This window comes from Diospyros lotus, chromosome 3 (assembly GCF_014633365.1).
Source record: "Diospyros lotus cultivar Yz01 chromosome 3, ASM1463336v1, whole genome shotgun sequence".
Lineage (NCBI taxonomy): Eukaryota > Viridiplantae > Streptophyta > Magnoliopsida > Ericales > Ebenaceae > Diospyros > Diospyros lotus.
Genome location: NC_068340.1, coordinates 4130362 through 4152760, shown reverse-complemented (window position 1 = coordinate 4152760; position 22399 = coordinate 4130362). Strand labels below are relative to the sequence as shown.

Below are 22399 nucleotides of genomic sequence, written 5' to 3'. Positions count from 1 at the left end.
TTAGTCACATTTTATAAAAAAAATATTAATTACTCTCATTTTTTTAATTTTTTTACAAAATATGTTATTCTAATTAATTTTCCAACTAATTTTTTAATTAATTATTTTCACCTAACTTTTATCAAATTAATTATTTATCCATCTCATTTTTTCAACTAATATTTTAAATCAAACAAACTATTTTTCCCATAAATGTTTTTTCACTTAATATTTCAACTAATTTTCTCACCTTCTTTTATCCACATATTTTTTTTTCCACTTATTTCACAACTAACTTTGCTACATAACACTACCTAACTTTTATCTATGATAACCTACGTTTCATTCAATTTCTTTTCTATTATAAAAGGAAACACACTGCCATATATATTTCATCAACCTTCCATGAAAATAAAAAGAATTCATTTGACATTTATCTTCCAAATGAGTTTCAAAGTCAGTCCATCTCAGTTTTTTTAAGCCATGTTGTTGTTTTCTTTTATTTTCATCATGTATTTTTAATTTAAATTAATGGAAATGTTATTGCTTTTTATTATATTATTGAGTTTTTGCATTAAAAATATTTTCTTTCTATCAAGTAATTATTAAAATAAAAAACTTTCATATACATAAACAAAGTTAGTTCATTTTATATTAACATGGTATTTATAATATATATTAAATATTTTAAAATATATTTAATATTATATTCATTTTACAAATCTTAATTAAATATTTCCATTGGTATATATATTTTATAACAATTTAATTTATATTTTTAATTATTAATCAAAATATAAAAATATAATAAAAGTAATAAAGAAAATAATTTGTTTTGAAGTTATAATTTGGTCGTATACTATCCACTCCACACCAAATTTGGTGATTATAAGTTAAGAATAATACTATTAGTATACCTTTGTGTACACTTTGGACTACATAAAGGTATATCAATAACAAAAATGTCTCTCATGAGATATATAGAGACGCGTGAGGCGCATGGAGACAAGAGATATTTCGGTCATAATACCCCTTTATGTAGTCCAAAATGTATAAAAATGATGTATATCAGCATGATTCATAAGTTTATGCCATATCAAATTGATGTATTTATTGGAGTGCATTTTGACACCAAATTTGGTGTTCATTGGAGATGCTCTTAGCCCTTCTTTCAACCCCCAACAGAAAAATCTTTGGTAGCCTTGATTCTGGGCTGAATGCCCCCACTCTTTTAATGCCTCATTTTCTTAGTAAACCCACATGAATGCTCCTTCATTTAAGGGTTAGGATACCCCCTAGCACGGGTCTAGTTCATGTGACGACGAACGACAGACATGAAATGCCCTGGTCCAAACCCTAGCTAGCTTGCAAGCTAGGGTTCAGATTATTCCACACCAAACCCTTTACTTCACACACACACATATATATACATTAATGGCCTTATATTTTTATTCTTGGCAAAATAGTCTTTTCCTTTTTTCATAAGTAAGATTGTATCATTACATACTTGGTAATTAAGAAGTAACTGAGATTAACACAAAACTCACCAACCGTCGTGCCACACTTACTCCTATTTTTTTAATGTAATATTTAAGAAGACTTCTCGGTTCTTGAATCCATAGAATTATCTGTTATTTTAAATGACATAATTTAAAATTAATCTGTTTAATTAAATGCAACGTAAGACAGAGACAAATTTGACCCAGCGTTCAGTGTCAATCTTCTTTCTATGATTTTGTTTTTGATGTAATATTCCCATAATCCCATGCATTCTACATCCGTTGCTCCTGCCCAGAAAACAGAAAGGAAAGAATAACAAAATCAAAATGGGAATGAGGCATCGATGTCAACATAGTCCGGGCATAGTTCCCACAATGGCAAGGAACAAGAAGAAAAGTTGGACTAAGGTTTCGGGGAATTTTATGAAACAAAATTAATTAATAGAATACAATATATATAAATTGACCTTTTCTTTTGTTTAAAAAATAAAATAAAGACTCTATATGTATAGAGGGTATGAGTCTCTGCCGGTCTGCTGCTGCTACAAAAGATGCCCTTTATTTACTTCCCTTAGAAGGGAAGAGAATAAGAATTTTCTTTGCGGCGATCATTGTTTTCTGTCGTCAAAAGGGTACATTTTTCTTCCTGCTCTCTTCCTTTCTGTGTTTGGGATTGGGATATATATATATATATATAATCGAGAATCGTAAATTGAGGGCTGAAAGATATTTTGAGTATTAACCACATATAAAGAATATTATAAACTTTTGGTTCCCACATATCCATCATCCATTTCTATATATGATCTATCGTTGGTTTACTCTGAATGAATTTCATCATTTCTGAGCTCCACCATGATCGATGATTCCTCATTCTTCTCCGCCAATCGATCACTCCTTGCCTACGTACAGCTTTCTCCCTTTTGCTTTCTTTCCCTTTCTCCCTTCTCCTTCTTCTTTAATTTAAAATTATATATTGCCTTTCTTCTACCTAGGTTTACCGGCCAGTTAATTAATTAATATTAAAGGAATCGGTTACCTTGACAGATATTTAGGGCTGCCCAACTCTCTTGATTTATAATTAATTAACTTGCATCCTAAAGCTCCTTCCATGCATGGTTTGACTTCCTGTCCAGCTAATTTATTGCTAATATTGAGTGGAATAATAGCCTACATTATATATATACGCTATTCCAAAAGACGTTGCTTTCAGGTCAATTAACTCCACGTAGAGCGTTTATCTGTTCTATCTTTTCTTGGACAATTTCACGGTCAACTTCTTAATCCATTATGCATTACAAATATATATGTAGACTCCACCTATCTGTAACAAAATATATATACTATTAATTAATATATAAGCAGCATTTGTGGATTCGCGCCGAATTACAGTCCTCTATTTTTTACAACTTTCAAAAGTTACATGATCCCATGGACGAGGAAAAAACAAATATAGGGTTGGTCAAATGAAACTTGATGGAGATGTGAGAGAGGAGAGGAGAGGAGAGGAGAGGATTTTGTTATTGGATGGGGTTGTTGAATGTTGAGGCCAACCCGCAGCTGCTCTACACCCAACCAATTACTAGCTAGATAATCTCGCAAACTACTTGCATATGTCACTTAGCAATTGGATTCCACATGCAGTACGTATCAATGTGCAAGTAATTCAACACAAGGATGGATATTTGCAGTTGAAATGGTGTGTGTGGACGAGGAAAAGTTATTTTAATTTATTATAATTTGTTATTCTTCATTCAGCATTAATTTGGCATGAATTTAATTTGCTTTTAATTTGGATGGGTGAGCCACCATAAAACACAGGATTGTTTTGAATTTAAAATAAAGAGAAAAAAAAAATCATGTGATTGAGGTGTGTGTGCACGAGAAAAGTGCAAGCTGGGACTGGGATTGGGTCAATTTCTTTATAATTCAAAGCTGTCTCTCTCCGTTTCTTATGCACTTATCATTCATTCATATCCATCTCTCTCTCTCTCTCTCTCTCTCTCTCTCTCTCTCTCTCTCTCTCTCTCTCTGTGTCTCTCATTTATGATTACCTACTCAACCCCATGCACTCCCTCTCCCCTTCTCTTATTTTATAACATGATCCCACAGATCACTTCCTCTGTATTATAAAATAAATATTTAATTAACGGTAATTTGATAATGCCTTGGGAAGTGGCAATATCTGCAAGGGGAAGGGCCAAAAGACCCAACTATGCCAGCCAGATACATGGCTTTCAACCACCAATCCAAACATGGGTTCTTGTTATTTTTTTCATTTTTGTTTTGCTTTTCACTTTTCTAATTTTTTAGTTTTTTAAATAATATTTCTTAACCAAGATATAAATCGAAAAAAATGAAATATAAAAAATATTTTGAACAAAAATATTTTTCATTGTATTTGTTAAATTTATCTGAAAAAAATTACTCGACTTATTATCTTAGGCTTTTTAGATAAATTTATTTATTCCCCTCATTCAGATAAGTTATCTTCAACCTTATAGATAAATTATCTTAATGCAACCATATCTTACCCATTTTAACAAATGCTACTTAAGCATATTACTCTTAGATAATATTTGTTAATTAAGATATGAGGTAGAAAAAATCAAATATGGAAAGCATTCCTAATATTTGTCCTTTTCGACACGTTTGTTAAACTTATTTTACCTTGTTAAAAAACTCTCACATGACTTCTTATCTTATTTTTTACAGATAAATTTATCTGGCCCTCCCTCCAAATAAATTTATCTAATATTTTGCAAATAAAACTAAATTACTCACACTCCCTTTGTAGGATAATTAATGTTATTTAATATATTTTTAAAATTTAAATTTATTAAGTCTTATTTTTACAATAATATTTATTTTAAAAGAACTTATTTATTTAAATTTTTTAATTTATATCATTTAATATATTTTTAAATTACCATATGGTTTGGTAATTTTAAAATTTTAAATAAAATTATTCTTTTCACGAATTTTTAAAATTTAAATTTCTCTCTCTATATATTTTATTATTTAATACAAATTCTTTTGACCAATTTTTTAAATTATTTTATTCAATTTTATATTTCATTATCTATTATAAAAAAATATTTTTGGTAATTTTTAATTATCTATATAAAATTATTATAATTCCACCAATAATTATTTCAACTTACCGAGTGTTTTTAAAATTTATTTTTTAATATAAATTTAGAAAATAAAATACTATTTTTTTATTTTTTTAACAAATTACATTAATCATAAAACACTATTTTAATCTTAAATTTGTTGTTGATGTTAAGATACAATTTTAAATGAATTTAGTAATAGGGATATTTTGATAAAAAAATTATTATCTTAGTGTTTATCATATCCATTAAACAAATATATAAAAAAATATAATTTTTAATAAATTATAAAAAAATTTAATAAACAGTCTGATATAAATTTTAAAATACTTCTCCATCTTATCTTGTCTATTTTATATCTTAATTAAAAAAATATTTTAATCTTATCATAATTTTTCTTTATTTATTTTAACAAACACTATTAGCTATCTTAATGAAATAGATAATCTGTGTCGGCAAAGCAAACCCATGGAAGGATACATATCCAAGACGAGCCTTCAATTAATTCACCACCTGCGTTGGCTGCTAGCCATTGTATTGCCTATCAATATATCACTGCACCTTCCTTATCCATGGCCAATGGCAGCCGCGCGTCATGTCTAAGAAGATTACTATCAAAACAGTCATCATCTGTTACCTAAAAAATAAAACCATAACACAAAGGTGGCAGTTCATATGATTAAATATTATATTATTGTGTTAGAAATTAATTTTGTGTTATTTTAATAAAGTTTACGTAAATTTTAATAAAGTTTAATATTTAATAATCAAATAAAATTATTTTGAGTCCAAACTATTTGGACTATAAAATATTTTAAATATCTCTTATTAAAATATATAAAAAATAAAGAGTTATTAAGGGTATTTAAAATATTTTGTAATCTAAACTATAAAGGGTAGGTATGATTAAAAAATAATCAACCTCTTAATAATTAATATTCAATATTTAACATTTAAGAATTATTATTAAATTAATTAAGTAACATTTACACTGCCACATAAATGGTCCCACCAAGTTTTGCAAACATTATTCTTGTTTATTAATAAATTCAACTAATCAATTATTAACTGTCCTGTCTATGCACACAACAAGTGTCAGGCATCTCCATCCAAGCAAATTAAACCACTCAGACTATACTTATAAAAAATATTTTATTGGATATTTTCAGTAGACTGCAAACCATACAATGATCTGACCATAGTGCAATTCGATTCGATCCACAAGCCACTAAGGGTTCCAATTTGAACTGAAATTATGGAGATTTTGACTATGCCACTGGTCCAATCTAAACAACCATGATCTGATCATACCAACCATGATCATACCAAACTAAACAATTTATAGGTCAGCATTTCAATGCAGCAGAGGATCACACCCACACTCAAGGAAGAAAAACCTTGAATTATCATCATCTCATGTAAGCTTTAAGATGGTCTAAAGTCTTCCACTAGCTAGGTTTTTAAGTGGAAAGAAGTGGGCATGTCCTTAAAAAAACAAATTTTTTACTCACCTTCAATTCTCCATGGCCATTCCTTTATAACCCTTTATTGAAAAAAGAAAAAAAGAAAAGCCTGTCTTTTTAATACCCAAATGTACGTAGAAAAATGACAGTCCTACATGCAATTGAGATTCTGATCTATGATCAATTTGAGTGAATTAGGGTAGAATCAGACGGCTACAAATGTTGTCAGCAAGTGTTTAATTGGTGGGGATCAATTTTTTTCATCAACCACTTTTTGAGATTCTAATAGAATAAATCAAACTTTTTTTAAAGAATCACAATGCACCGCGTGTAATGTAGGTTAAAAGAATATCAAATACTTTATTTGTATTCACATTTCACTATTATCACAACATGTAAAGAATAGATTAAAGCAAAGCTGGGAAAATGACCTCCTTTTTACTTTGCCATTTTGGAGGGGCAACATGCCATAAATGGGATGGTGGGGGCATCGACCTTCCTTTATTTAATGTTAGGTTTATGGTCAAACACAAGACTAGGTATACCCTAATTTCCCCCTTTTACTTGAGAACGTTAGGCAAGAGGGGTTGGATCTTTCACTCTCTCCCTCTTCTTTTGGGGATACATGTAGAGAGATATCTATATAAGCAACCAAAACTAGAGCAAATGTTAAACCACACCGGCCCATTTCTTCTTTTTCTTTTTCTGTTTTTTCTCTTCCCATCCGAAGTATGGGTGCTTGAGTGCCTAAACAAACAATGTTAGATATGAAAGATTAAAAAATTCTGCCTACTTGCATAAAGTCATTTTCTTCAAAGTCTAGACCATTCGCTCCAATTGGACTCTGCTTTTCCCCTCTCCCCCATTCAAAGGCACCCTCTTGCTTCCATTCAAAGTCTTCCCAGTTCCATAGATCCAACTCAACTTGCCCAAGCTTCAAAAGCAAGCAGAGATCGGTAATGGTAGGTTCTTCTTCTTCCCCTTTGTTGAAACAAATTAATCAACACATAGTTGTTCAATTCTTTCTATATACGTACCTCTTTTTATCTGAACTAAGAATTCCCTAATTGCCAGCAGGAAGTGGAGCAGCAGCAGCAGCAGCAGCTGGAGACATGGGAAGGCTACTGGGATTGGAGGAAAAGGCCGGCACTGAGAGGCCGCCATGGCGGCATGCTCGCTGCCTCCTTCGTTTTAGGCAAGTCAAAACACTTTCCGGAGATGTTGATAATTAATTATTCTCGTCGGTTCCACGGATCCGCTTTGATAATTTTTTCATAATTTTCACAATCACGGTGTCGTGTAATTTGCATTGCGCTGCTTGCTGCTTATCCCAAGGGTGACGTTTAATTAATTAGCAAATGAATCTTTGGTGGTTTGCAGTGGTGGAGATACTCGAGAACTTGGCGTATCTGGCGAATGCGAGCAACCTGGTCCTCTACATGTCGGAACACATGCATTTTTCACCGTCGGAATCGGCGAACTCGGTGACGAATTTCATGGGGACTGCCTTCCTTCTGGCACTGCTGGGTGGTTTTCTATCGGATGCTTTCTTAACCACTTATCTTATCTACCTGATAAGTGCAGTGGTTGAGTTTCTGGTAACTATTTTCACTTTAGTTTTTACCTCTTTCTGCTCTTGCCAGTCACCTTTAATTCCTAATTAATTAGGCTTTAGTGAGACAAAATCTAGCTTCATGTCTTGCCATTTTCACTTTATTGATGCCATAAATCACTTTTCATCTATTGTCAATTGAAGTGTAATCCCAGCAATTTTGAAATATTAATTGCTTGCAACATAAGAGTATTAATTGTTCCAACTACTAACTGAAATTCCAGAGCGATGACAACGTTTCCAGGCAATAAGTACTTTTCTGTGTCTCTCTAGGATTTGCCGAAAGAAAATAAGTACTTTTCTGTGTATTGAACTATAAGTACTGGCATGGTGGGTTAAAGCCTCAGTGAATTCATTTATGAGTATTTTGTGGGCTGTTCTATATGCTGTGTTTGGTGACCTTGTTTAATGAACATTCAAAAAGTAATTGGTGGGTATCTTCATCAATGGTAAAATATATATATATATATATCGAAAATTATTTGGTTTTCGTCTTCTTTCATTAGCTTCCAAATCCATTTTGAACTTGCATTGGAACATAAGATTAAAGCCATGGAAACTGCATGGACAAACTTGTGTCCTTTGGTTGTGTTTCTGATATCAGCTCCATTGGCTGAAAGCTTTTGGAGCCATAGGCGGAAAGTCAAGATGATAGATCAGGTGTCCAAGAAATCATCTTGTCCATTCTACTAATCACTATATTAACTAATTAATAATAAATTTAGATATACATCTCTTGTGATGCGCCTTTTATGGGCCCTCATTCGACAAAATGCAATGCATGGAGTATAAACCTTAGGACCCATCTTTTGTGTGAGACAACAAAGGCCCCCCAAACACAAGAACATTAAAGCAAAACCCTTTTTGTTGAGAACCTGACACATCTCTAATTTTGTTTGTTTGTTGGCATTAAACTCTTTTGTCCTCCAGTAGACCTCAAATGTCAACCAATGGCATATCACCACCTAGCCAGATGTCCCTCCCCATCTCATGCCACGTGGCACACAAGTCCTAGCCCGCTGGGCTTTAGGGCACGTGTACAAACATCAAAATCCTGTAAGGTCTCTGTCATGGGGGATTGAGTTACCAGTGGCAAAACCACGGGTGCTCATGGTGGGTCTCACCACTGGATCAATCAAAATCAGGCCCATATCCATACAAACTTCTCTTCTTTTTTGGGGGCCTTGTGTTGGGTACTGCGTTCTGAGCCATATATAAGAAGGGAGAAGTTTCTTGCATGCAAGTCTGTGGGCCAAGTGTTGGGTTTTTGTTTTACCTTTGTTGATAGACGATTATGCGCTATATATATTTTAGTAGGTGAGACCCCTCGGTGCATTCCACTTGTGACATATTACCTGATCTCTACGTTAACATATCATAGTTTAATTTGGTCACATACATAAAGTTGCTGCTGATTTGAAGTCCTTGTCTGTTCATGTACAACAAGGACGATATATATATATATATATATTTGCTAGAATTTGCAAACACTATTGTTTAAATATGTACTAAATAAACTTGATCAAATATACGTAATAAGCATCAAAACATATAATGCGCGTCAAGTAATTACTCAAAATTTTGTATGTGAACCTCCCAAGTCAGTTGATGCATTACCGACCAAATTTGGGTGTTGCAACAGGGCCTGATCATACTTACAGTGCAAGCTCACTCGTCTTCCCTGAAACCCCCAGAATGCGGCAACCACAAAGCCCCGTGCATACAAGTGAGCGGTGGCAAGGCTGCAATGCTGTTCATAGGGTTGTATATGGTGGCGCTGGGCGTCGGAGGCATCAAAGGGTCGCTGCCGGCCCACGGCGCCGAGCAGTTCGACGAGAGCAGCCCTCAGGGAAGGCAGCAGAGATCCACTTTCTTCAACTACTTCATATTCTGCCTCTCCTGCGGCGCCCTGATTGCCGTGACTTTTGTGGTATGGATTGAGGACAACAAGGGATGGCAATGGGGTTTTGGCATCTCCACTTTGGCTATTCTCTTATCCATCCCTATTTTTCTTGCTGGCTCCATTTTCTACAGGAACAAGATCCCTTGTGGAAGCCCACTCACTACCATATCAAAGGTAATTAAACATAGAACAACTTGCATTTCAGAGAAATTCTTCGAAACATATATGGTTATTGTTGCGTAATTAGGTCTAAACCCACACACGATCCGAAACAGTTTAGTTTTGGGATTGGGAATGTGACAGTTTATCTCCTTCATAAATACATTATTCACTTATCAAAGTGGCATCGGATTGATATCTAAGAGATTATGTCAAAATAAGCGTTGTAATCAGTTGTTTTCTCTGTTAATTAAATTCAATAGGTTCTGGTGGCTGCCATACTGAACTCTTGCCTGGGAAGAACTTCTGGCAATGCAATAGCGAGCATGGCCACAAGTCCTTCTCCTCCAAACCCCATCAACAAGGAAGAAGAAGAAGAGGAAGAAAACGCCATAGCCGTAGAAGCTCCAACAAAGGGCCTCAGATTCCTGAACAGAGCAGTGGCAAACAAGCCAGTCCACAGAGCACTAGAATGCTCGGTCCAGCAAGTCGAAGAAGTCAAGGTTGTCCTGAAAATCCTCCCCATCTTCGGCTGCACAATCATGCTCAACTGCTGCCTGGCCCAGCTCTCCACTTTCTCCGTCCAGCAAGCCGCAACCATGGACACAAAACTCGGATCCTTAAAAGTCCCTCCAGCTTCTCTCCCCATTTTCCCCGTTGTCTTCATCATCATCCTCGCACCAGTCTATGATCACTTCATCGTCCCCTTCGCCCGAAAAGTAACCAAATCCGAAATGGGCATCACCCACCTCCAAAGAATCGGAATTGGGTTGGCACTCTCCATTGCGGCCATGGCCGTAGCGGCTCTGGTCGAAATAAAACGCAAGAGAGTCGCCTCTCATTCCATGCTGACCGATTCAACCGACCAGCCATTGCCTATCTCCTTCTTATGGATCGCTTTCCAGTACCTGTTTCTTGGGTCGGCTGATCTCTTCACCCTGGCCGGATTGCTGGAGTTCTTCTTCACGGAGGCGCCGGTGAGCATGAGATCCCTGGCCACGTCCCTCTCGTGGGCGTCGCTGGCCATGGGGTACTATCTCAGCACTGTGATAGTGTCCATTGTCAACAGTGTCACCGGCAACTCCAAGCACCGGCCGTGGCTCTCCGGGCCCAACTTGAATCACTTCCGGCTACAAGATTTCTACTGGCTGATGTGCGTGCTGAGTGGATTGAACTTCTTGCACTACCTCTTCTGGGCGGCTCGATACAAGTATAGACCGAGAGGTGCCAAGAAGTGACATGAAGCTGCCATTGCCCATTGCCGATGATGCAACATCAAAATGCCATTGCAAGGCAAACATCCAGTTTAGCTGTAAATATGCGCCAAGTATTTGCTGCATCTTCTTTTGGCCATGTCTGACCAGCCAGAGAGAGAAGATGCTTACGTAATTTGATGAGAGGATGTGGAGGCTAGCTAGGGATCTTAATTATATATTGTATCTTGTATGTAAATTTGGATTGAGTGGATAGGCGATGTAACCCTTCTCTCACTCCTTATTATATTATAAATAATTTACTTTCTATTTTAAATTTACTTATTCTCCAACCATATTCTCTATTTTCCTTTTTATTTCACTACCTATCCCATTTATTTATTAATAAATTTTAATTCTATTTATTTTACCTTACTCATAATTTTTATTACTAAAAAAAATTATTATTTATTTGACAATTTAATAAGAAATATGGGAATATTATATTTTTATAATATTTAATATATTTGTAAATAAATTTACTAATATTTTTAAAAAATTATTATTTAAAATAATTAAACGTATACATAATCAATAATTAAATACACACACAAAATGAATAATCAAATACATAAAATAATTAAATATTTACGTGCAAATAAATATATAATCAAATACACAAATTAATCAAAATATAATTAAAACTCAATATTTTAATATATACAAAATTTATATAAAATACATAATAAAAATCACAAACTCAGATTGAAGAGACCGTTGTTGGATGCTGAAGAGAGCTGTCACCGTTGTTGCCGTTGCTAGAGCCATCGTCGCCAATGTTGGTAGCCAGATTTGGCTCTTCTCCGATGCCATATCTGATTTTTCTCCGTCATTGGTAGCCGGATCTGGTCGTTGGTGTTCCATTTCCTCACCCCAGTTGTCACTGTTGCTCGTCGTCGCCGTCTCTGTTGCTGTTGCTCGTCACTACCGCTGCTATTACTCGTCGCCAAAGTTTTGTTCAACTTTCAAATACAGCAAAGAGCCGTTGAAGTCTTTTTCAAATCTCAGATGCAACAAATGATAGTCATAGAAGAAAGGTAAGGAGCAAAAAATCACTCCAAATTTATATGAAATCTTTTGAAGCTCCAAATAAATTTGAGAAAGAAATCGTTAAACAAAGAGGCCAATTCGAAAGGTTTTTAACGATTTTCCCCTCAAAATTTAACTTAACGAGGTGGAGATGGCCTCAATTGGTTTATGCAATCATGCTAATGCCCACCACTCTCCAATTGTTTATGCCTCCAACAACTAGCATTTCAAATGGATGGAGCCTATTCTTTAGATCCTCTTCAATGAGCCAAGCCCAGCAGGCAGCTGGCCCATTAGTGTAACAGGTCGGGCCTAAACCAAGGCTCGACATGGCACTAGGACCGGCTTAACGTAGGCCTGGCCGGTCTACATGGCTCCTAACCTGAAGCAGGCCTGGACTCCCGAGCTCGGCAGAAACTTCTCGAGTCAATCATTTTTAAAATAGTTTGAAAATAATTTTTAAAAATATATTTATTTATTTAATATCTAAAATATAAAAATATTTTTAAAAGTACAAATTCTACTTCTAAAATAAAAATAGTTTGTGTATGAAATATAAATTTGCTTGTAAAAAAGTGTGAAATATTATGTATGAGATATAAATTATTTAGGATTTATTAATTGTTATTACAAAATTGTGATATTATCTATATAATTTTTTTAAGTATTAATGTTATTAAATTAAATGTTAAATTTATAAATTTAAAATTAATTGAGCCTAAAAATGCAAGTTGAGCCAAATCGAGCCCTTGGCCATGTTAGGCCACTAGAGATGCAAGACTTAACCCGATCCTATACAAATGGCAAGTAAAGCTCAATTCACTACAATAAATAGTTAGGTCAAGTTAAGTCCGACCCATAAACTACTTTAATTTGTTTGATATTTTTATCAAAAATATTTGATTATGGCATATATATATAATTAAGTTGTTTTAATTAATGTCTCCGAGACACTATTGAATTACTTTTGATATTTAAAAAAGTAAAATCAAAATAAAGATAATGGAATTTAAAATTGTCACATTATTGTGATATAAGCTCCTTTTATTGAGAAATTATTGAGATAAAGGTCAATTACATCAAATTTCCTCCAAATGAGCCACGAAATTATTGAGAAAAACAAAACCCCTAATTGAACAACAAAGATCGCCCTGGTCCATCTCAACCGCTGATCTTGATCCAGGCACACGGTCCAGGTACCCCACCGTACACCACAAACAGCATATAATACCCTGGCGGTGCAACATTCCTTGATGGAGGCGCAAGTACATCAACTTTATACCCAAACACTGAAACCCGTTGGACCCCATTGACTGTATCCAGATATATCAGCCGCTGATTCATTGCGAAAGAGTGCGTCGTAAACGAGGGTGCAATCACCGCTATGCTGGTCTCTTGATCTGGGCCGTGCATTGGCAACGCGAACAAGATGGAGAATTTTAGACCGTACGATACGACACGATCCTTGGGTTGCACCGATAAGATGGTAGGGCGGAGATTGAAGTACTGTGGGGCCATGTAAGGCGGTGAGAAAGCCTCCAAGCTCAACTCCGTTGGGTATGGAGTTGCTCTGAAGTTGTAATTCCTGTGTGGGTTGCTCCCACCCACTAAGATCCTGCCATCTGGCAACAATATAGCTGATGAGTGGTACATTCTTGGGATCCTGGAAGGATTGAGCACAGCGAATCTTTTCCCCGGGTCTGGCTGCGTTGGGTTGTAGAGAACCGGGTTGAAAACCGGCCCGACCGCGTTTTCCCACCCGGCCGTGCCGTTTGATGCGCCGTTGATGATAAGAACATCACCGGTGGGTAGTATTATCATGTCGGACATGACTCGACTCATGGGCATATATTCGATCACCCATTCGGGTTCCGGGTCTGTGAGGTTCAATCGCCCACAGGTCCTAGAAGCTTCCACGTATACTTTTAGGACATCGGCATTGTAGTACGCTGGGTTCGGTGCACCGCCGCAGATCATCACCTCCGCCACCGGCGACTGTCCCCGGAGGGGCAACAACACCGACGACCCCGACGACGGGTAATTCCTCTTCTCCCCTGGAATGGCGGGAAACTCCCTAACAATCCGGCTGTTAATGTAGTCAAACGATATCGATCGCCGGTTGGCGAAGATAAAGAGGTTGCCGTCCGGCAAGAGATGCAAGAACGGGTAAAGATTGTTCTCTTCTGACCCGTCTCGAGTTTGCATCAAGAACTGGAGTTGAAAAGGCTCGTTTGAAGTAGAACTCTTGGGCAAGAACTCGTAATTAAATTGCCTTCTGCCCCCGACGACGATCATGCGCCCGTCGGGAAGTATATGGTTCGAGGCGTACCACCGCCGGACGGCGAGTTCTTGGGGTAGTTCGATCCAGTCACATAAATCTGATTTTTTGCAGGGGGCGAAGACCCGGATTCTCCTGTCCCCGGCGTTGTAGCCGCCGGTCTGGACGAGGGCTCCGTTGGGATGCAAAGAACCGGAGGAGCACCAGACGTTGGTTTGGACCATGAGCGGTCGGAAGGCGTTGGTGGCGACGTCATAGAGGACGGAGTGGGCTGAACAGTCGAGCTTCAAGACGGCGTCGTTCCGACGGCACTTTCCCTCCGGGAGAGAGAGATTGGAAACACCGAAGTCCGTCCGGTCGAAGATCACCACCTTGTTGTCGCCGAGAAGCTGCATGTGCATGGCGGAGATGCCTATGCTATCGTGCAGCAGATTCCACTCTCCCTCCAGAGCCGACGATGTCTCCAAGCAGCAACAGAAGATGGAGATGATGAGAACGAAGGAGGAGGAGGAGGAGAGGCAGAAGAAGAAGAAGAAAGGTACATTCTTGAAAGGCGCGGCCATTGTTGAGTTCAATAATCTACTGATCTTGAAATTAAGAAGCAGCCATTAATGGGAATTAGGTAGTACTTTTGGCGATGGAAGCTCAAGGGAAACCATTAATTAATGAGCACTTTAGAGAAACTTTTCTGACGTATGTGAGATCGGAAGGCAATGCTGCAAGCGCAGTTGTTTTCTGTAAGTTCCAAACATCGATCTCCGATAGAAACAAACACGAAAAGAAGGCAAAACAGGGTGCTATCTACCTTAATTACTGCCTACTTTCTTGTTTTCCTCAGCTTCCAATCTTACGAACAAACCAACCAACAAACATAAATACTTATAATTAGCTGTATTTTATATATAATTTAATTATCAACATGTCCTCTGATCCTCAACTCATCTCTTATACACATTCACTTTTTGTAGCCAAAATAAATTAATTCTACCGGCCCAATATTCCAATTTAATATTTATGTTGGTTTTAGGTGAATTAATTTTATGTTTACAATACTTATATATTAATAATTCACATCATTTCTATCATATATATGTATATCATGAATCCATTTAGTATTTATACACAATTAACTAGATAGATTATGAACATTGTATAGATATAAACGTTATTTTGAGAAGCGGATTGAACTAGTCAATCGAATTGATTGAACCAAGAGCTAACTAGAAAATCAATTCAATTCATAGCCAAAAATTGCTTATAAAAAAATGACGGTGGTTGGTCAACAAAGAAATTAGACGAATTGAGTTGGTTGAACGCGTCAATTTGTTTTAAAGTTTTAGTTTTTGTCTTTTATTTTTAAATGTTAAAAAATATAATAATCGTTTGAGATATTCTCTACTACTTAAATATCGTTTATTCTTTTGATAATATATGAATAATTTGTGTTGGTACTTAATTTACTTTTAAATCTATATATATTAAGTCTTTTAAGTGATACATTTTATTTTTTAGGGGTGAAGATAGAAAAACCCTTTTAGATTTAACTCTCCATCCATGAGCCCTACAGCCACGGCTATAAAGCTAATGAACAGCTATTCAATTTGAGAGCCCTTAATTGTATAATCTATTATTATATCATCATCATCCTAATTGTATATTTTTAATGGTCCACGTTACGTCATAAGTTTGAAATATCATGAGATCGAGAGTTTGATTTTATTTTCATGTGAAACTGTGCAATTGTCTTTATTTGCCTGAGAGACTAAGTCTTGTAGTCTTGTGACTAATTTGTCCATATACTAGATCAGTCCAGATAAATTATAAGTTTTAGAGAATATAAAATTTTTTACGTTACAAATATATATATATATATATTGTCATGTGACATAACTAAATTTGACACTATTTATTTTGCATTAAATTTTCTCACATTAAAAAAAATTACTTGGACCCTATTTGACTTAAGATAATGATACATTTTAAAATTCGATTTAGAATGAACTAAAAAAAATTGATCTAATTCGAGACCGAAAAAGTGTTTGATCTAGTCTTTGATTTTGAATCAAAAATCAAATAAATTACTGTATATAAATATATGTGTGTGTATAAATATCTTTAAATACTGTTAGATCGATTAGGTAAATATTGTTGTATTTATATCAATACTTACACGAAATATATATTCATATATATAATAATTACAATATTTACAGATATAGTGTTAGCCCCCGCCGCCGCCGCCAAAGCCGTCCTCATCTCAGTACCCAAACCAAAACCGCTGCTCTACTCTTACCAAATACTTAAGTCCAATTGCAGACAAGTCCATCTCAGACACCCCCCCCTTCCCACGTCCGCCTTTGCAATTGTTTATAGATCCCAATCAGAAAGTAAAGTTCATCTCTTGCGATTGTCGGGTTCTGCTTATGAAAAGTTTTAACGATGGGCTAGCTAGGGTACCTTAATAAGGCAAATATGATATCAGGCAGGCTGGAGGAGAGGAGGGTTGTTAAGACTGTTATTATAATTAAAAGGGGAGACTATATTGAAACCAAAAGCTAATTATAATAGTTTTACATAAGGTAAGATAATATTGAAGGTATGAATATAAAAGCAACCATTTGTATGATTTGACTTTACATATCTAATGAAATTAAAGCTGGTGATGGCGGTGTTGATATCTTTTTTGGACAAACATAAACACTGTGTTTACGTATTTTGTACTTATGAACTGTCCACAATGGACAGATAGCTCGTAAGGTTTGTGACTCTTCTTCATTCGACTCTATCTGTTGAATAAGTGAGGATATTGAACAATTGCTTAAGACCGATGAAGAGTCTGCTCACTGCCTATAGATAGGGAGGCTTGTGTTGCCCCCATTGATATACAGACTCTTGGTATTTTCTCCCGGTAGAAAGTGAGTAGTGGCTTCGCCTTCCGGTCTTTCATTTACAGACAATGGATCATCTGTCAGGTACAGATTTACATATGCAGTAGTATGCGATTACACTTATACATGTTGAGTTTCATCAGGTGTTCGTAAAGAGCAATCAGTTAGCAGAAAGACTTCGACGCCAATAAAAGTTTCCCATTTCGCTTTCAACATCAGTGCAAGCACAATAATGCAAGCATAATGGCTGGGACAATCCCCAGTTTATTAACAAATTATAGATTGATCCAGTTTCATGGCTGCATATATGTTAAAACTTCCAAGTTAATTTAGCAGGAACTCAGCTATCCAACAATCTGTCCTGAATTCAGCCTCCAATTTACTTGGTTGGCATAACCAACACAACATAGCAAACAGGCGTTTGATCATATTGAATTCAGTACGAGGGAAACCTATCACCAGTAGCAAAATATATGCAGTTGTTTGTCACGATTTAGGCTAGCCATTTTTAATTTTATTTTTATTTTTGAAAATTGTATAGTTATTTATAGATAATTGACAGTTGTGTAATGTTTAGGAGCAGTTACCTCTAATGGAGGAGTGAAAACTGCCCCGTATAAGGTGTGAACAGCTTATATATAAAGCTGTACACCTCTTGGCCAATTTTATAAAAGTATTCCTTCTCTCTGCAATTCTCCCTTCTCTCTCTCTCTCGGATCTGTCTATTTCTCCTTACTTCCTGCCTATTTCTCCTTCATCTTTCTCTGTTTTCTTCCTTCATTCTGTCTGATCCTTCCCCATTTCTCTCTATTTCTCCTATTCTCTCAATTCTGTTCTCATGAAAATCACAAGTCAGGCTCGGGAGTGTTCCTGACATTGTTCTGTGACTTGTATTCTGTTGTCGCGCCTCAGGGCTCAGCCCAGCTCTATCCTGATTCTTACAACTTTCATCTGTCTGAACTCCTTCACAGTATGCTATATTCTGCGTGTTGAACACACAGCAAAAGACAAGGATCAGAAGACCCCGTAAGATGCAGCAGAAGCTATCATATTAAAATACCACCCAAAATTCAAGAAAATTAAAAAATAGGTCAACAAATTATGAGCTCAAAATCAAGGAATTTTCACTTCAGTTGGGATTCAGGGGTAATTAAATTTAAAACACTACTCGTTACCACTCTTTTTGGCTGTAAGGAAAGAAGAGCAAATAAGAATAAATGCTTGCAAAATCTTTGAACAAGTTAGTCATTTGGACCAAAGAAAGAGAACAAGAGATCCTAGGTAGATTTCATGGGAAAGTTTTTTGATAGTTCCATAACCCATCAGTTGCATGCTCATTGGTGGTCCTATGGAAGGCCTAATTCTTGCATTTACATCGATACAGCCCATAATCTATCCTCCTCCGGAACTAAAAAGGGCATTCATTATTGTACTCCCTTACGCTAACAAATGGCTCGCGGTCTATGAAATATGAATGTTTCCAACAATATCTGAAATATCTAGCAAGTTAAATAATATATTTGCGTAGGTAGTGTTAATCAAGGAATGTGTCACAATCACCTTAACAAGATTTCCATTTTTCAGTTCCTTTAAGTTCTAATTCATCATATTCTCCTACATAAGTAATTCATTGTGTGCAATATAGCCAAATAAAGAAAAAAACTTTCAAATTCATTGGCAAGGATAGCAAGAAATGGCAGGTGATATTAAGACAGTGGCGGATGTATGTATATTTTTGCAAATAAGTACACAAAACAGGAAAAACATGTCTACTCCATGCCAATGAACAATACCCTGCAAGCAAGCAGTATGGAATCACTTCACATATTTAAATTAGGACTCCTCATAGGATGCAATGAGGAATTTATGTTGCTTGTATATGTACAGTTCCCAATTTGATCTTTGGAAAAGCAAACTGCAACAAACTCTGTGCATTGTAATAACTAAAGCAAAGCATGGATATAAGAGCGGGAGGAAAGTTGAAACAAATAAGAGGGGAAAAGAAAAGACAAACAGATTGAGATGTACCACCATTTTAATTGACACCAGCAGCAAGCACACAACCCCATCCAGCATTATCCACTGCACTGCACCAGTTTAAGCAAATTTCCAGGCAGAAGAAAGAATTACCGGGCTTACATTGTTTTTCCCAGACTTTCAGAAAGGATAAACAAGGAAAAAATGGCTATACTGCACAGCCAAAATTTTGATTCAAGTAGTTGTGTATTGATGTACAATGTCAACGTGTATCAACTACAAGTCAGAACTAATTTTTTTATTTTTTATATAGGTTTGGCCATCTTAACCTCATTAGACAAAGGTTATTTGACAGCTGATACATCAAACGACAAGAATCTTCAACATCCCGGTTGATAAAGTGGAAGGAATAGGAAGTTGATAAAAATCAGATTGAACAGGCATCCATTCAGAGATGTACAAACGAGAGATGCATATCCAGAAGCATTATACTGGAAATAAGAAATGAAAGTTATGATAGGAACAAGATTACCTCGCAGAGGCACTCTGAACAGCTGAAATGTGATGGAAGTTCCTAAATGAACTTGTGTCCCTCCTGAGAACAAAATGTTTTAAAAGAAAAGATTGGAGTTTAAATTGAAGTAATATGTAGATCCTTTTCATTTAGAAAAAAAAAAATGTCAATTGTTTGTGATGTGATAGGAGGATGAGCAAGTATCAACCTATAGTTTATAGCACCTTTTGTGCATGCTTACTAAAATTGAATGCTCTCCTTTATCTGCATAACAATTACCAAAGCCAAAACTCAGTCCAACCCCCTTGCCACTTTGTTATCTGTTCTATGTTGGGAAAGTTACCAAAAAAGGAAAAAAAATGTGGACCTTGCTCATATAAAGCAAATAATAATGATGTATGAAGCTAAAGAGGAGAATAGCAACATTGGATATAGGTGTGAAATCAGGATCCATCCCACTCAAAAATCTACAATTGCGACCAGAACTTCATATCTAGCATATACTATTGAAGAAAATAGATTCCATTAGCATGATTAAGGTCATTAATCCGAAAGTTCCACATGTATATAAACAGGATTTATTCTTAGTCTATGAAATGTCACGTATGAGATGAACCAAATAGGTATAGCATATAAAGTATACAAGTCAAGCACCTGTCAGTTTTTAGAAGGCATCACTGGTTACACAACAGGCATGTCAGGCAACAGTGGATCGGTTCTGCATGGCAACATACACATGCTACCAAAACACAAAGAAGCAAATTGACACCCTTAATAGAGCACAACTATATCCAAGGTAATACAAGAAAAACGAGTTTCCCGGCCCATTACGCATGTTTAGAATGTAGGAACCCAGATAAAAGAAAGAAGGAATGAGATGAGTATTTGACAAAACTTATGAGTCGCCTATGTGAATAAGAAAACTTTCTTCAGATATTTCCTATTTGCAACAACTGACAATACAAAGGTTGGTTTGATTCTACCAAGATTATAATTAAGGATGAACCAAGAAGGCCAGTTCCAGCAACGCAGCATCTCTTGTCACACACCAGCCTGCCCATTAACTCACTGTAGCGGGATAAAAGTCGCAGTCCTTGGCTTTTACAAATCACTAGCCTCATAAGTTGATCAATTTCAAATTCTGTATGCAAAAGCCAGTCCATAAGTACCTTACAACCTAGACATGGGAATGGTGGAAATAAAACCATAAAAGGTATATGCAACATAATTAGTAAAGCGAAAGGAATATTAAGCACGACTATGACAATCAGAAGGTCCAGGAACACTTGTATGAAATTATAAGCCACAAGAGATGATAACCCTTAAAAGCAAATACATTAGGGTGCCCTGAAATGCAGGGGTTGGCTACAGTGAAACTGTGAGGCAAGGCAATTCATCACGGGCTTCTTGAACCGGAATCGAGTATCGACCATTGAACAATTGCTCAATCAAACCCAGTTGTGATCCCAATTCCACAGCAAGTCGAGCACTTGCTTTTTGTGGGAGTGGAAAATTCAGTTTCAACACATCAGATAAAGCAGACAGTGAGAACCAAGCAAGGATATATGACACAGCCTATAAATTTCTCAGTATCTGTGTATTATACGAGATACCAAGAAAAGGGTTGGGATGAAAGCCGTAGCAATGAACAAGAGAGACGTGTAAGGGATACATTCTGTGGGACCAGTAACCCATCCTGTCTAATAGAATTAAGGTGCGTGACTCTTATTGTTATGACTTAATAAAAATGTTAGTTAATTAAATTCTATAAGTTAATTATACACCAAAAGTACATTAAGGAATTATAAAAAATTATAGTTTTCCCAAGTTAAGTAGGCAGCATTTTGCAGTAGTACGAGGTATACAATTATATAAAGTTGGGAGGAAGATTATTGTAATTCTTAGAAATTGAGATATTGAGTGTAATTGATCATAAAAATATCATATTATAATATATATTACAACATTTAAATTGCTAAATTCCCAATAACATATATTGTAAAATAATTGCCAAAATTGTATAATTGGAGTCAACTTTAAATTCCAAGAATAAGTTTAAAAGAGATTGAATGAAGAACTAGAACGTAATTACTATATTGCAAGAGATGAAAAGAGTGATCTTATTATATGATGTTTAAAATAATAAAAAAAATAATATAATTTATATGTATTAATATTAATGTGTATATACATATAAAATTTTACGTGCGTTTAAAAATGTGGTCTACACTACACTAAAATTAAAAGAAATAAATAGATGGAGGAGGCAAATATGGTTATCATGAAGACGAATATCCTCCAATACAATATGCCAACAGTCCAACTAGCAATATGGCCCCCACGCTTCTATTCCCTAGTTTCGTTGAAATTAAATACACCATCATAGCTTCCTCGTCTACTTCATGAGATTTTTGGGTGCCAAGGCAAAGACTATAGTTCATATCTTTGTGGGCTTCAACCTTTTCATCAAAATAATATAACAATGACAAGCAAACCAATTCTGTCAAGCTGCTTCAAGATGAAAAGCAAACTTGCAAATGAAAGAACGACAAATTGAAGGGGAGGAGCTAGAACAGCATATTATCAGCATTCCTGAACATTTCTAATCCAAAATGCTTTCAAACACCTTTGGCTGAGACCAAGTGGGGGGGGTTCAAAGGAATCAGAATTTGGCTCCTAGTAGCACAATCAACCACAAAATATGAACCCCCAGTAACCAAAAATTTGAA

The 22399-nt window shown here is 35.8% G+C and overlaps 2 protein-coding genes and 1 long non-coding RNA gene across 9 annotated transcripts; 1 reads left to right on the top strand and 2 right to left on the bottom strand.

The window, feature by feature from the left end:
- Positions 1 to 6611: 6611 nt before the first annotated feature.
- On the top strand, positions 6612 to 11265 carry LOC127798116 (protein NRT1/ PTR FAMILY 4.6). 2 transcript variants are annotated; one of them, XM_052331441.1, is made up of 5 exons: positions 6612 to 7019; positions 7132 to 7252; positions 7438 to 7655; positions 9312 to 9746; positions 9995 to 11265. In XM_052331441.1, exons 1-5 carry the CDS (start codon positions 7017 to 7019, stop codon positions 10967 to 10969), a joined length of 1752 nt encoding a protein of 583 aa, XP_052187401.1. In that variant the 5' UTR covers positions 6612 to 7016; the 3' UTR covers positions 10970 to 11265. The 2 variants fall into 2 exon arrangements, with proteins under 2 accessions (XP_052187401.1, XP_052187402.1); XM_052331442.1 differs by having other exon boundaries at positions 6613 to 7019; positions 7135 to 7252.
- Positions 11266 to 13048: 1783 nt separating this feature from the next.
- LOC127796359 (aldehyde oxidase GLOX) lies at positions 13049 to 15068 on the bottom strand. The gene has a single exon (XM_052328453.1). The coding sequence runs from the start codon at positions 14852 to 14854 to the stop codon at positions 13175 to 13177; it is 1680 nt and encodes a 559-aa protein (XP_052184413.1). The 5' UTR covers positions 14855 to 15068; the 3' UTR covers positions 13049 to 13174.
- A 1480-nt stretch (positions 15069 to 16548) lies between these two features.
- Positions 16549 to 21323, bottom strand: LOC127796360 (uncharacterized). Of its 6 annotated transcripts, none has more exons than XR_008021993.1 (3): positions 19879 to 21323; positions 17767 to 19751; positions 16549 to 17631 (listed from the first exon to the last, which is right to left on the bottom strand). It is a non-coding gene; the product is annotated as an uncharacterized LOC127796360 (long non-coding RNA). The 6 variants fall into 6 exon arrangements; XR_008021989.1 differs by having other exon boundaries at positions 16549 to 18161; positions 19208 to 19751; XR_008021992.1 differs by having other exon boundaries at positions 16549 to 19751; positions 19879 to 19934; positions 20325 to 21323.
- Positions 21324 to 22399: the final 1076 nt, after the last annotated feature.